Here is a 15140-nt window from a genome sequence, read left to right on the forward strand (position 1 = left end):
GATGCATTAACACACGATTTTCGGTGAGGATGTGACGTGTACATGTACCAGCCTCCCTATAGCCACAGCCATTTCTGAATGTGTCCATGTGCCTGGCGAACATTTGTTAAAAAGCATTGTCTATTTGATACATATTTCCGAAGAATTCAAAAAGTGGTGTAATACGTTCAAAACAAAGGTACGCTCCGGAACAATAGTAATCTTGAGTGTCTTATACATGTACTTACCTGGCGTACTTAGAAATAGTCGATGACCTTCACAAATCTAGATCATTATCACCTCTCATAAAAGAAAGATATTGAAGATGTTTGCGCAAGTTATCACAATTCAACGGTGCCTCATGGCGAGCTGAATGCGGCGCTAGAAGTTCCGGAACAATGGGAGACAACAGCTTTGCCCATAAGGGTAACGCTCGGGACACTGGGCAGAGGTCGGCCTATGGTTCCACAACAGATTTTGGTGAGTGTTTCAAATTCCTTTTCTCTTGCGGAACTGTGATTTATTTTTGCCATATTTGATTAATTCGTATGGTCAGTCGGCGACTGACCTGGTGGAGCGATTGACTCGTCAGTTCCTTTGTCATCGTTAAGTTCGGGTCGATGGCCCATCTTGACCCCCCCCCCCCAGGCTTAGCAATCGCGTTTGACCAGGCGATGCAATGCACGGAACGCGTGATGGTCTGTGGGGGAGGTATTTATCATGGACTTGCCGCGTGAAAATCCGACAGCAGAGAAACCCATCGCCGTACTTTCTCATGCAAAACTCCCGGAGCTTGTCATCGGACGCTGTTTGCCTCCCTCCCTACATGTACGTTTGTGAGTGACGTTTTGACAATGGCTACTAATACGCACTGCTCTGCGTGTACCTCAACTGAAAGAAACAAATCACTAATGGGTGGCTTACATCCATATTTACTGGAGTTCGTAGTCTAACAATTGAGATTGTCATTCTAAAATCTAACCAATCATAGTGTAAAATTCATTTTGAAATACATGTAAGTCGTGCATTAGACGCACGCACTTGGTAGTTCATGAGTACCACTTTTTGGTTGGTGGACACGACCTTTCGAATACATTTCAATGTCAATGCAGTGATTAATCGATTATATTCTAAATATGATAAAAAACCGAGTAGGCCACTTATGTTTTATCTATTAGTACAGTCCTGTCAAATGACTGACAGTTCCACTGTTAGTATACATTGTAGCCGTCTATGGTTTGCTTACTTAAGTGGCTCAATCCAGATATCCATAAATGTCGAAAGAAGACTAGCTTGGCGAGTGGCGAATGAGTTATGAAACACCCTGTATTACCCTGTGTCCATTTTCTCCGGCGCATCCGCATGTTAACAATAACATGACTTCCACTGAATCCCCGGGGCTTAATGAGCGCTGTCTTTCAAACTTCAGAAATCACAGTTCAGCCCCAGACGAAGAGGCGGCGATGTTTCCCATGCCTCCCTGATGATGTTTGGAACGAGTTGAAAGAGGTGTTCAATCTCTCGTCAACAATGGTAAGAACAGCCAATACCCCGATGGCTCCGAAGTGCCAGAAATATGCAAATGAAAATAAAATTGCTTGGTCGAAAAATATTTTCAAACCACCTTTTCCTAGTCCGAAATATTTTACCACAAACAAATTATAGAATATAGCAATAACTTTCCGGCGAGAACCACAAACGAAATCGGCACGTAAAATTAATTTCAGCCCGATACATTCAGATTTTTCATGACAACAAACAGTTAGTTTCTTATTCAATTCTTATGTTGAGGGAGAGATGGACAGTCAGGCAAATATGTAACATTTAAAATGTCCCGAGAACGGAGGTGTACAACAATGCATCTGTAACTGTCTGCGTTTGTCAACATACCTTCAAGAGTCCGTGTTTTCGTATTATCTCATACTCTGATTATCTTTGGGAAGTGAAGTTACTTTGATTACGGATGAGCTTACTTAAATCCTTGCTTCGAAATTGCCCTTGCAGATTTTGATATCTCTCTCATTTGTACTGATGGCGCCGATCAGTTTGGCCTTCGTTGGACGCCTTGGTACCACCTATCTTGATGCTGTTGGACTTGGAAACACGGTATGGTCATGACTACGAGCGATGGGTAAAGCCTGGGAAGATATCACCTCGAGTAAATAATAGTTTACGAGAACGAGATTGGCTTGAACTCAAGATGCCGGTGTAATGTTTTTGAGTGTTTCTGTTTTTGAGTGTTTCTGTTTTTGAGTGTTTCCCCTCATTGTTTGGGAACGCTCAAAAATAGATTGACGAGTTTTTCTCTGTATCCCCCCTATTGAAAAGTCATGGTCTCTCTAGCTGCCTATTGTTTGGAAACACTGACACATGGGAAACAACCACAGATGTTACACCGGCTGTAGAGGATTTCGAGGAAGTTCTGGCCGTTTGCTCGTCGAGTCGTACTGCCTAGAGTTAAACAATACCGATTATTACATGTATCACTGATGAACTCGGAACCGTCATTTTTGATGTCTAATAATTCCTTTTCCAGATGTTCAACATAACATGTTACACAATTGGAAATGGCCTTGGGTCTGGTTGTGACACAGTCTTTGCACAGGTAAGATTAAATGAATACAAACCAGGTTAGTAGCAATTTGGTCCTCAAGGGGACATCTCGCGCAGTGGCCGAAAGAGGACATTGGATTCTGCAGCTATGATCGGATATTTAAGGTCTAAATATACATATCTAAAATCCTTCTGCAGTCGTAAAATGGAACGGTTAACGTTTGAATATCAGCTTGATTCGATCGAGCCATCTGTTGTACAAGAATCAAGCATCTCGTATTTCGCATTTGCTTCGCCCAGACAATTATCTGGCTAAGGCAACACGCTACATGTAGGTAACACTGTTAGTTTAGATTTGGGACATATTTTGATTGGTCCGCAACATACGTAGGACCATAATCGTCGTAATCGTCGACCCGCCGCCATCTGAAGCGCCTCGAAAACGAGTGATTTTAATCGCTCATTCGCGGTGGTGCCAGCGGTCATCGTCGGTTACACAGTGTCACGCCTAAAGTCCAAGCCTAACGGTAGATTGTTGCATATATATATCTGAGGTAAACACTGTCAATGCCAGATCATAAGTATTTCTTTTTATTTACAGTCGTATGGCAGCACAAATAAAAAGATGGTCGGGATATACGTGCAGCGAAGTAAGTATTTACCGAGCTACGGCATTGGTCCATTGCATGTTGTTGTTGCCCAAGTCAGTCGCTATCAGTCCTCAACCTCCTCCTCAGGGCAATACCAAAGATATAATACTATTTGAGTTACTGTAAGGAGCGTCGATCTCACTGAGCAACAGCGAGAAGGGTAGCGAGTACCGCCCCCCCCCCCGTGCGGAGACTAATCAGTCTATTTTTAGTGTAACTCATACAAAGGTGTGTCTATGCTCTGTTTTTTTCCTGCCAAATATTGACGCGAAGTTTGATGGCGATAGTTTATAATTCGGTTCGTATCGATATGATAACAAAAACGGATCTCTTTCGAGCCCCTAAAATGGATATGATAACACGAAGATATATCTTTCGGGACCCTCGTACGGAAATAACACAAACAGGTCTCTTTGGGGACCCTTGTACGGATATAATGACAGAAACCGATCTCTTTCGGAACCCTCGTACGGATATGATAACACGAACAGATCTCTTTCATGACCCTCGTACGGATATAATAACAGAAACATATCTTTTTCATGACTTTTGTATTGATATAATAACAGAAACATACCTTTTTCATGACTTTTGTATAATAACAGAAACATATCTCTTTCATGACCCTCGTATGGATAATTTCAGAAACAGATCTTTTTCGGGCCCCTCGTCTGAATTATTGTACGACAAATCTCTTCCGGGTCACCCGTAACAGAAACACGTATCTTTCTGATAAAGTGGGCGAAGTGATTTCATGTAACTCATTTCCACTTTTTAGGTTTTTATGTACTCATGCTGTTTAGTATTCCGTGCATGGCTGTTCAGCTCAATATGGAGGGAATTTTGAGACTCATGGGACAAGATGAGGAAATAGCGAAGTAAGTACTTGTAAGAGAAAGGTTACATTTACGCAAGGCACGAGACACTACTTTGGATTTAATAGCTTGTCAGACCTGTCAAAGTGATTGCAAAAAAGACGCTATCATTGTCGTTGTGGTCGTCCTCATCATCATCATCATCATTATCATCTTGATTGTATCGGGTCGATTGTCGAGTGACGTTTTATCATTATCAGTGTACACTTTACATTCCTTCTGCAGGCTAACAGGAGATTACATCACTATGCTAATCCCAGCTGTACCGGTAAGCATACCACAATACTCTTTTATTTTACTCCGTTAGACGTTTTCTAGTAAAATGGAAACAAATCTTTTTTGAGTTTGCGAAAACACGCTAAGGGTTTGTCATTTCGCTGAAAAACGTCGACGGAGTGCAGCATATTGTGTTGGCAAACAACCCATCATTTCTAGGAATGTATATATATCAGTTATTTCATTACACATAATTATTTTTCATGATTATCGCTAAAAGGTCAGCCAGTGTATGGTAGATAGATCATATATATACAAAAATCAGTGCTTACTTCTTCTGATGCTCTCCGGGTAGGTAATCAGAGTCTAGAACGTCGCGTCCACTACATAAAACGCCGGTGTTGGTCCGGAGTTTTTGCGCTTACACCTGTAAATTTTCCCCTCGAAAACGCCGGTGCTAGAAAACGCCGGTGTTTTCTTGTCACGGCGATGGATTCAGGGTTAAATGGGGGCTAATTTAAGCACGGCGTTTTATGTAGTGTAATCACAAAAAACGCCAGCGTTAGTTAGTTTCTACACTCGGCGACAGGCGGCGTGGTTACCACTGCGCATTTTGTGTCGGTCAATCGCGACTCCAACAATAACAAAAAATCGGAGAGTTCTACAGGAATTTCATATAGACCACGCCATCTGTCGCCGTGTTCAGTAACTGCTTCCATGTAGTGGAAGTCCTCGCCGTGTCTTCTCCGGGATTTTTCTGGTTCGGAGTATCCCCGGGGTTTAAAAACGCCGGGGTTTTCCATGTTGTGGACGTCCTACTTATATATAACAGAACTGTTTTTCTACTTCACAGGCGAACTTCCTTTATGTGATTATCGGACGATACCTTCGAAACCAGGTAAGGTTATAACAGATGCTGCTTCATTTTCTTAGTTTCTTTCACTCTGTTAAGTTGTCTGTTTCACAGGCGTTCTTCATTTACGTAGTAATCGGGATATATCTTCGGAATCAGGTAGGATGACTCAGCTAAAATGAACCCAATATTTCTAAAAGCCTTTTTTCTCAACGGATTTTCTCTTCGATTTGTCACGATTTGTCGAACAGGTATAATGGATATCCGAGAGTTGCTACTGATTTAAAGCTTAGCGATTTGCGTGTCACAGCTTATTCATATTTTGCAAATTGTGGCTTAGCATTTCCCTTGGTCATGGTGAAGATTGCCATAGAGGCCGGGCTGATAAAAATCATTCTCAGGACCAGTTTTGTAACACTTTTTCTTGTTCCCCGTATTTCAGTGTGTGTCCATACAATAGATAACTGGAGAGGTCGCGACTTCTTCTGCTGTTTGAGGGGGGGGGGGGACAGGAAAACACGTATTGGTCTGACCTTTAATTGGGGGGGGGGGGGGGGCAGTCAGTATGAAAACCGTCAGAAATTTGAAATCCCGTAATTTGACATCCTGCGGAAATCAGGGGTTAATGTTCGCTTCTCCGCCCTGATTTCCTCAGGATAGTATTTTGAATAAAATTATAACTTACTTAACTGAGGCAGTTGAATCGAGCACCGATACTGGAATCGTACATACACACCAATCTATTACAACTTGTCACATACAAGATACATCCTTTTTTAATCTCGCGCAGCCCAGTTATTCATAGCTTGGAACCGTTTCAGAATATCTTACTTCCCGTTGCCTTGGCAGGGCTGAGTGGTGTCGGGGCCAGTGCGCTCTTCCATTATATATTCGTCACCAACATGAACCTGGGGATACTGTAAGTCGAAAAAGAACAGATCAACACGGTTACCTGAGTGGTCACAATTTCTCCTATTCAGAGATTTCAAATACATGCAGTTTGTCAGCTTGGTATATTCAGCAGTTCTTTAGAAACAAGAGTGGAAATACCTTTAACAATATGATCAATTGACAGACTGGACTTCTATTGAATATTGCAAATGATATTATGGTGATTTTATATCCCTATACTGGTGTTATTCAATGATTTCACTGATATCGTTCGAATTGCTGACAAAAAGTCGGAAAAAGCCTAGGTTTTTATCAGACAAAAATGAAGGGGTTAGCACACAGGATGTACGTGCAATTCTGAGAGAAAAAAAACAGCTGAAATAGCAGATAGTCAGTGTCGCCATCATCTGTCAAATAAAGAAACATGCATTATGAGTGTACTTAATATGTCCTTGTGCTTTAAGTCATTCAGATGCACTATCAGTACGCTTTTCTCATAAGCGATGGTGACATTGGCTGATATTTATAAAAGACTAGTAAATACTTTTATTTTAAACTTCATATACATTTACACTAGCCATGTCAGTAGAAAAGTGTAATAAAAGTATTTACTAGTCTTTATAAATATTAGCCATTGTCTCTCTGCTCTTGTCCACAAACGTAAAAATCGTTATTTTTTAAATGCGTTTTTTGTACTAACCCTGTTTAGAAAACAGAAGAAGCGCATCTCTATCGTATAAATAGTGTTTATCAGTCAATATTGTAATATTCACTTGGACTACTAATTAAACAGATCACGAACGATTTAAGAATCGTTGCTTCATCTTGGCAGTAAACCATGGCTAGCTTTTTCGACTCCGGCCCTCTTGTTGTCTTATTTCCCCCTGCTTCTTTCCAGTGGCTCAGCCTACGCCCAATGCATCGGGTTCTACATCCAGCCGACGATACTGATAGTGTATACTGTGACAACCAAGGTGTACCGAACGACTTGGAACGGTAAGCAGCAATTTTTTCTTCTTCAAACTTCTGACACCAAAAACTCTGATGATAGGCATTTCCACTTTTAACAAACAAGACCGTATTTACCTTTTTGGTCGGGGAGGTGGGCACATTACGTTTACAGCTCCTTGAAGATAAAATCATTCGTACAGCTCTAAAACGCCTTTTGGAGCGGTACGAATTATCAAGATTTTGTCTTATAATCCTGATCAGATAAGCGAATCAGTTGTGTGATCGTCCAGTCACGAAAGAAAAAAAGGGTACAACGTTTTGCTGCGATGCATCTGGAAACTAGACAGTTCGCTTACAAGTGTATTTTTCTAACAAAACAGTTTTTTTTAAATCTGAAATTGACTGAAAAATAACGAGTTTATAACTATTTAGTTTGACCAGTGTTGGTCATATCGTGCGCTGTCCATCGTTTGATCTTACCCTCCCATTGTCCGAGAGCACATACCTCATTGTAATGCTCGACTATCTGTGGTTAAGGGATTAGGCTCACGGCACAGGACCTGAATCGTTCGAAACGTAATGCAACTGATGGGGCAGAGCACCACTTTTCGTTCCCAAAACTGCACGGAAAATAAAGCTCAGTCTTTTCGGCGATCAAGAGCAAAGTTTAACTGGATGTCCTTTTTTCAATATAGGTTTGAGCAAGGAAGGTTTCCAAGGTTGGGGAATGTTCACCGGAATTGCAGTTGCCGGACTCCTCAACGCCTGTTTCCAGTGGTGGGCATTTGAGTTGGGCACCATCTTGAGTGGGCTGATCAGCGACGTACAGCTGGGGGCTCAGGCGATATTGTTCCAAGTCGAAGCTTTTACCTTTACGGTGAGTATGTGCATTGCGACGAACCCAGATTTTGCGCTGAGGGTCTCAGTGGCGATGTACATGTTGTTTCTATGATATCAAGTATAAGACGGGAAATACACTTGTTTCGCATTGTCATAAATCTTTGCATGTGTAAATGTTAATCAATCTGGTTGGTTGGCGCTGTTTGACTGGTTTATACTGGCATAACTCGCTAGGTTGTCCCTTCGAGATTTTGAACGAAGAGACGAACAAAAGTCATACATGACCCGGCCCGGCAACTCTTCGCCAGAATTGCAATCAAAGATTCGTTGGTTTCGTCTGCGTTACGTGTTTCGATGTGTCTCTGTCGATCGTGACTTCTGACGAGCGAAGGCTTTGCAGGAATCCGAAATCGTTTTTAAGGACTAACAGACTTGGCAAGATAGTGCAGGTTGCCAACATTACGTCGCCTATGATCTATTCCAATTTGATTGCAGGCGCCTATTGCTGTTGGAATCTCTGGTAACATCAGGGTCGGACAACACCTTGGTGCAATGAGAACAGATTTAGCCAAACGAGCTATATATGTGACATTTTGTTTTGTGTGTAAGTAAAATCGGGTCACACTGGGATCAGTACGATTGTATCAAATAAGATTGTGCAAGAATTTCCCCTCAAATTATTCCCTACTAGATTTTTCGTGCTGAATTTGTCAGATCTGAAAATGTTACTCCTTTTCACTGGGTTTCATGCAAAACCACAAAAGGTAATGTACACTATTGGCTCTCAACTATATGCTGCACGTATTCCTACGGCTTTAAATTCTTACAGGCCACCAGAGACTTGTACATGTAAGTCAAATGTCTAAAAGAAAATACATTGAAAATTCTTTTGAGGGATTGATTACTCCTGGATTTCTATTCAGTAATGTGCCTCATATTTTCTTTAGGGTGTATTGGTGTCGTCACGATAGTATTGATGCTGTCTTTGAAAGATTATATTCCGTTTGCCTTCTCAAATGATCCGTAAGTATACATGTACATGTTGTTTCAAATACCATTACTGGTAGCTTGATTACTCGTACGAAGGCATTCGACGTTCAAATTCCTCCTTCTCCACACAGATAGTGCCCTTCTTTGTGCTTAACTGATAAACCGTTATCACTTTGACTGTTGGCTATGATGTCGAGTCCGTTCATGAGGAGCTTTCCCTGTTCGACGAGGCGTGTTACATGTTATTTACAATCATTTAGAGCATTATGCATTACAATAAAAATCAAAAGATAAAGTGACAACCTTTTGTATATTAGCAAGCCATCATCATTTAGTGAGGTTGACATTTTGTGATTTTATCTTTTTAGCGAGGTGGTTAATTCAGCGGCAAATGTCATTCCGATCCTTGCTCTTTATCATATTTTTGATGGGACATGCGTAAGTAGACTACTACTTTTAGTGGTTCTATTACTGGTGAAAAGCAGCTCGAATTGGTCCATTTGAGTTCGTCTCATGACGACACCACGGTGACCAGTCCACCACCTTGAAAAATACATATCGAATGTATAGACATGTACGATGTACATATGTAACTGTGTAACTTGTAACTTTAAAAGGTTTCCATTCATATCTCGTCGGTCCTCATAACTAATCAAAGCTTCATTGTTGAGGTGGACTGCTGCATTAGATTCCAGACCACATGTTACAAATTAGTTGGTCTACAAGTATTGACAACTGAAGAAAACGTGTTATCGCAGTTAGCTTTATACCGTTAGACTCCTCGGGCAGTTCATTTCGCCAACCTATCATACTGTCTCATAGGGTGAGGAACGAGGCCGGTCCACTGCCTCTGCGGTGGATATACCGGAGGCATATTTATAACTTTATCAATCATTTAGCAATTGAGTACCAATTTGAAAACATCTTTTCAGGCGGCAGCTGGAGGCATATTGAGAGGTTATGGGAAGCAGAGAGTTGCCGCTATTATCGTGTTCGTGGGTGTGTATCTTGTCGGCCTACCAGTCGGCATTCCACTGATGTTCATGACAGATCTATTGTCGGCAGGTAAGTCATATGTTTTGATTAGGTTTGAAAACCTATTTAGTATTTCAGAAGAATTCTGAAATTTGGCTGGGGCATAATGAACCTGCATTTGGAAATCTGAAATTGCTAGGAAATCTTAAACTGCTGATACCTTTTACAAAAGTTAGAATTTTAGAAAATTAAGAATGATTTTGTGTACTGTTTGCTATGTCATCTAAACCAGCTCCACCCACAATATCGTTCCGTCCGTTTTCATCATTTAAAGCCATCAATTTTTAAATTGAGTGTGCATGTTTCTATTCTATCCACAGGGTACTGGTGGGGTCTTACCATAGCTTTAGTTGTTGAAACCCTTCCATTTATGATCTACATCTATCGGACAGACTTTGACAAAGAAGCACAACTAGTAAGTGATACATAACGTGCGTGTTGATAGCAAAGGCCCTCGTAAGGCCTTCCCCAGAGAATCAAAGGTCTACACTAAGAGTACTAAAAGATTCCGAGCATCTAGTTTGTTCCGAGTTCCGAGTCCCTGGATCCCGTGTCCAGAAAACCGGCTTCCTTATTCAGCTTTGGCATTTGGACATGGGGATCTTTGGGAACACAAGGTAGACGTTTGTCATCTTGTGCTGCGTCCTTCGTATTTTTCGTCATCAGTTGATTTTGATATCATATTATCTACAGCCTGAACACTTAACTTAAGGCACTTAACTTCGTCATGCCGTGAGGAAAGTCTTACGTTTATTTTTTGCTCATTCATACTCAATTCTAGGCGCAGATACGAGCTGGTGTAAAAGTCGAACACTCCAAGCTGCGCACAGACAAACACGAGAACGTGGGTGAAGAAGAGAGCATCTTGGGTCTGGGAAGTCTTGAGGAGGAAAAGCGAAGTAAGTCGTTCCTGCTGCTCATTTCGCGAAGAGTTTGTTCTTTTTCTCACACATAACCATCGCCTCTCATCGGCTCGTTGTATCGCGGGTGAGCGGTATCAAATTCTCTCTGGACACAGTCATCTAACATATCAACATGTCGAAAGCAGTGACTCGGATCAACAGGTCGAAGGCAGTTATTGGATACGGGTGACGTCATTTCATTGGCCTAACTTGCGAGAAAAACTACTCTTGTGGAGAAAAAGTGCAGGATTACAGTTCAAAGAAGCTAAGATTTAATTCTTGCATCAGCGAACGGCAAAGGTATACTTCAGTAGTGTTGTTTTGTTACAAATAGTTACGCACAACAACAGGTTTTGATTTTATCTTAGTAGGTCCTTAATTTTTTTGTATTTTTCAGAGCTGATCGACTCCGAACCTAAGACAAGGTCAAGGTCAGGGGCAAGGTCAAGGTCAGGGTCACGTCTCCCATATGAGCGGAAGTACTGTGGAGAATACGTCAGCAGCCAGATAGATATCCGTGCAGCGTCTTCGGCAATGGTGACAACCCTCACTACGAAGGAATTGATATTTCGGCGCAGTCTGACGCTTCTGTTGGTGTTGCTTATAATGGGGATTGGCATTTTCTGTAAATTTCATTTCGTTTTCGAGCTAACACCCAAGCCGTGGACAGAACTTTGTGTGTTCTACAATGGGACTATCAATAATTCGACAGTGACGAATTTGACCGATATTGTGACTGCAAACGTGAGTCTCCCTCTGTGTAACTTAACTGCGTTGACTTGAAAAAAGATGAAGTTTTCTAACACAGAAAGTACTCGGCGGTCACTGGAGGTGACCAGTGGTTTTGCAAATGATGTTATCTTTCGCAGCTACCATAAATCTGGGGAAATTCCGGACTACACAGAAGAAGACAGCAGACAGTCATACTGTGAAAGCATTTTTTTGTTGCCAGACTTCATCTTGTTTGCTTAATCACTCGTAGGCATACGACGTTCAAATTCCTCCATCTCCACACGGGTGCCCTGCTTTGTGCTCAGCTGACAAACCGTTCTTACTTCGACAGATTAACTTCTACCTTTAATGTAGGAGTCAGTGCATAAGGAGCTTTACCTGTTCGATGAGCCCTTTTACATCGTTACGAGTACTATACAGCACAATGCTGTACCACCGACCCTTTGTCATGTTGAGTCAACAAACAGTTGTGATTCCGATGAGTATCAAAATTTGTGTTCAAGAGATATGTCAGAGTACAGACGTATCATGCGATATCATTTGACTTTTTGAAAGAAATGTCCGATTGAGAACGCTTTTGAAAAAAGGCAATGTTTAAAAAAGATTAATGTTGTGAAATAAATTTTTACACATGATGTATTTTAAACATGGCGTTATTTCTTGCTATACTCCAAAATTCACTGACAAAGCCCGATTTCCGACGAGGAAAACTCACACTTCGAGCATCACACGCGGCAATGCAAAATCACGGGCCTAGGCCTATAGGCCTATAAAGGAACTGGGTCCGGTTTGACCGAGTCTGTTGAAAGGTTCCTACGGTACCGTATGCATATTACCAAGCAGATTAATTTATGCTTGATGTTATCCATTGCTCTTCTTCATCATCTTCTTCGAATCTTCTGGCCTCGGAATTTTTGAGATGCACGCTAGACACTCAGTAACGAAGTCGGCTGTCCACCACAGCGCCACAAAGCTTTGAGGTCAGGGTGGTGGTGTCCTTTTGCCAGTACTCTATTCTTCGCAAAGAGCATGTCTGAGACCTATAGTCTTCTGGCTAACAGTAATCTAAACTACCTGCTGTCTTCTGCTTATATTTCGATCACTTTTAACATGAAAAGAATATATGAATGGGGTGCAGTTAGAAGCCACACACCTCCTATCGTTCAAAGAGAAAACCAGACAAATCCGTTGGGTGTGACGTCACGGGCAGTTACAAGAAGTGTCAACAAAGCCATATTTGGTCGGCTCTCTGTTTAGGAAAGGAGAGGCAGCTTGGGATGCTACATCACGTGACCTCGAGACCCTACACCAACACCTGCGCCTGGTGAGTACATCTTCAGATCCGTGACAAAAAATCGTTGTTAAGGACTCTATTTTAAAAACGCCATGCTGTCTGCAGTACAGGTTAAGCATTTTGCACAATCGTCATGGTCGTTTATATACAGTAATGGAATATTTAATCAATATGTACCTTATCGGCACGAATGCACAGTGACTGAATAAGCTCAATTATAATCGCCTAATACTTTTCAACGTATTGAAATGCTTTTAAATGTAGGCATCTGGTTATCCTCTCAGGCCTATATCGATTAATTGTCGAGAAGCTCGTCTGCTTAATGGTTTTGACACCCACCATTCTATTATTTCAGTCAAAATACAGTTCCGTACGAGATCTAAAGCATTTTTCCAACAGACGATGTAGACACAGTACATGTTTATGTACAGTACATGTAGACACAGTACATTGACGAAATCAATTTGTACACATGGTCATGCTACGCCGTTACGTACTTCGTAACAAATCAGACTGATCTACATTGCAACTACAGTACATGTAGAATTTTGGTAAAATATGTACACGTTTTACTGTACATAATGTACTTTTTTCTAGGGAATGGCCCAGGCCAGGAGAGGACCATGTGCACGATTCAAGCGCATTTAGGGTAAGTCAGATACCATGGACTAATCAATATGAACCTTAGAGTATGCTTCCTTTAAATTATAAAGGTTTTTAATCTTGATAAAATGCAAAAACATCGGTGGTCAGGATAGAGACTGACAGTCAAAATACAGTTCCGTACGATATCTAAAGCATTGTTCCAACCGACGATGTAGACACAGCACATGTTCATGTACAGTACATGTAGACACAGTACATCTTCATGTACAGTACATGTAGACACAGTACATTGACGAAATCAATTTGTACACATGGTCATACTACGCCGTTATGTACTTCGTAACAAATCAGAAAGATCTACATTGCAACTACAGTACATGTAGAATTTTGATAGAATATGTACACGTATATACTGTACATAATGTACTTTTTTCTAGGGAATGGCCCAGGCCAGGAGAGGACCATGTGCACGATTCAAGCGCATTTAGGGTAAGTCAGATACCAGGGACTAATCAATCTGAACTTATAGTATGCTCCCTTTAAATTATGAAGGTTTTTACTCTTGACAAGATGCAAAAACATTGGTGGTCAGGATAGGGACTGACGGATGACGAGCTTAGGTTGTCGGCTACGTATATTGCACCGCTGTGAAAAATCTCAACGGATGACTACATTGTAGCTCAATCAATAAAAAGAAACACAGTTTGACAGATGTCATCTACTCTACATAGCAAAACCTGTCAAAAAGAAACAGGATTTTCTTATGTTCTACGAGCAAAAAAACTGGTGTGTTATTTTACCCATTATACGCCTCGTGGTGTAACTGGAATACCATAGCACAGGAGTATCAACAACGACCACTTTGCAGAAATTGGAAAAAAACTGCCAATATCCAGTCATATCTATATCTTCGGAAGGTAAAGTTGATCACACAGTGTACATGCGAGCACCACGATGTACAAGCGTACAGTCATATACAGTCATGACGACAAAGACCAGGAGTCCATCCAATGAGCTATTCTTTTGCTATGCAGGGTGTGTCACCACCACCATTGCGCGTTTCTGTATGGGATATACACCGAATGTGCACTTTTCCACCATAAATAACAAAGTATGTGACCACTGGACTATTTTGTACAGTCTGTCTCGCAGTGTATACTTGTGACACGCTTGTCCACGGTAGGTGTTATAATGGTTCCTCTAGCCTCAATCATTTCAAAACTTAAAATATACCAAATATACATACATGTACTGGTGTCCTATCCGTTGTTGACATTGAGCGTACATGTACATGTATCAGTATCCGAACCACCTACATTTGGTGAGTTTTCAATTTTGTTTTATTTCAGGGTGTGGTCTCGCACTGGATCATCCCATACATTATTCACGGGTGTCTCGCCCTTGCAAGTTTGATCCTCGAACTCATCTTCCTGCCGGAGACAAACGATTTACCGCTCCCGGAATACAACCCCCGGAAACGCCGAATGACTATACATGAAGAGGAGACCGCGATGAGGCAGATGGTAGATAGGAAAAAATCTGAGCTTTGAGAATATTCGAGTATACACTAAGAAGGAAAGAATAAATAAATAATTTCATTGCACTACGCCTTCAATGTGTTTATTCCTGACCTGCCATCGTCGTCTCATAGATTGCGAAATGGCTGTTGAATGTCTTTGTCGATTTCGTATATGCCGCGTTTCCCAACATTCAAAATGTTATCTTGTGACCTACTATTGACTTACTGACTTTGTCTTTCATTACACTGCAGTT

The 15140-nt window shown here is 41.3% G+C and overlaps 1 protein-coding gene across 1 annotated transcript; it reads left to right on the forward strand.

Annotated features, from left to right (window-relative positions):
• Positions 1–309: 309 nt before the first annotated feature.
• Positions 310–12090, forward strand: LOC135495695 (multidrug and toxin extrusion protein 1-like). Its single transcript, XM_064784550.1, has 18 exons — positions 310–459; positions 1409–1512; positions 1984–2085; positions 2516–2584; positions 3134–3182; positions 3961–4060; positions 4283–4325; positions 5127–5171; positions 5948–6045; positions 6916–7013; positions 7664–7845; positions 8304–8412; positions 8756–8831; positions 9167–9236; positions 9731–9863; positions 10154–10248; positions 10615–10732; positions 11133–12090. The coding sequence occupies exons 1-18, from the start codon at positions 378–380 to the stop codon at positions 11516–11518; spliced, it is 1959 nt and encodes a 652-aa protein (XP_064640620.1). The 5' UTR covers positions 310–377; the 3' UTR covers positions 11519–12090.
• The last annotated feature ends 3050 nt before the right edge of the window (positions 12091–15140 follow it).

This window comes from Lineus longissimus, chromosome 11, assembly GCF_910592395.1.
Source record: "Lineus longissimus chromosome 11, tnLinLong1.2, whole genome shotgun sequence".
NCBI classification, from domain to species: domain Eukaryota; kingdom Metazoa; phylum Nemertea; class Pilidiophora; order Heteronemertea; family Lineidae; genus Lineus; species Lineus longissimus.

Bases quoted from the DNA above. Each gene is read 5' to 3' on its own strand.
- LOC135495695 (XM_064784550.1), top strand. From the start codon at position 378: ATGGGAGACAACAGCTTTGCCCATAAGGGTAACGCTCGGGACACTGGG. The intron at 8,413-8,755 runs GTAAGTAAAATC...TATTTTCTTTAG, and splicing joins TGTGACATTTTGTTTTGTGT to GGTGTATTGGTGTCGTCACG. The intron at 9,237-9,730 runs GTAAGTAGACTA...ACATCTTTTCAG, and splicing joins ATATTTTTGATGGGACATGC to GCGGCAGCTGGAGGCATATT.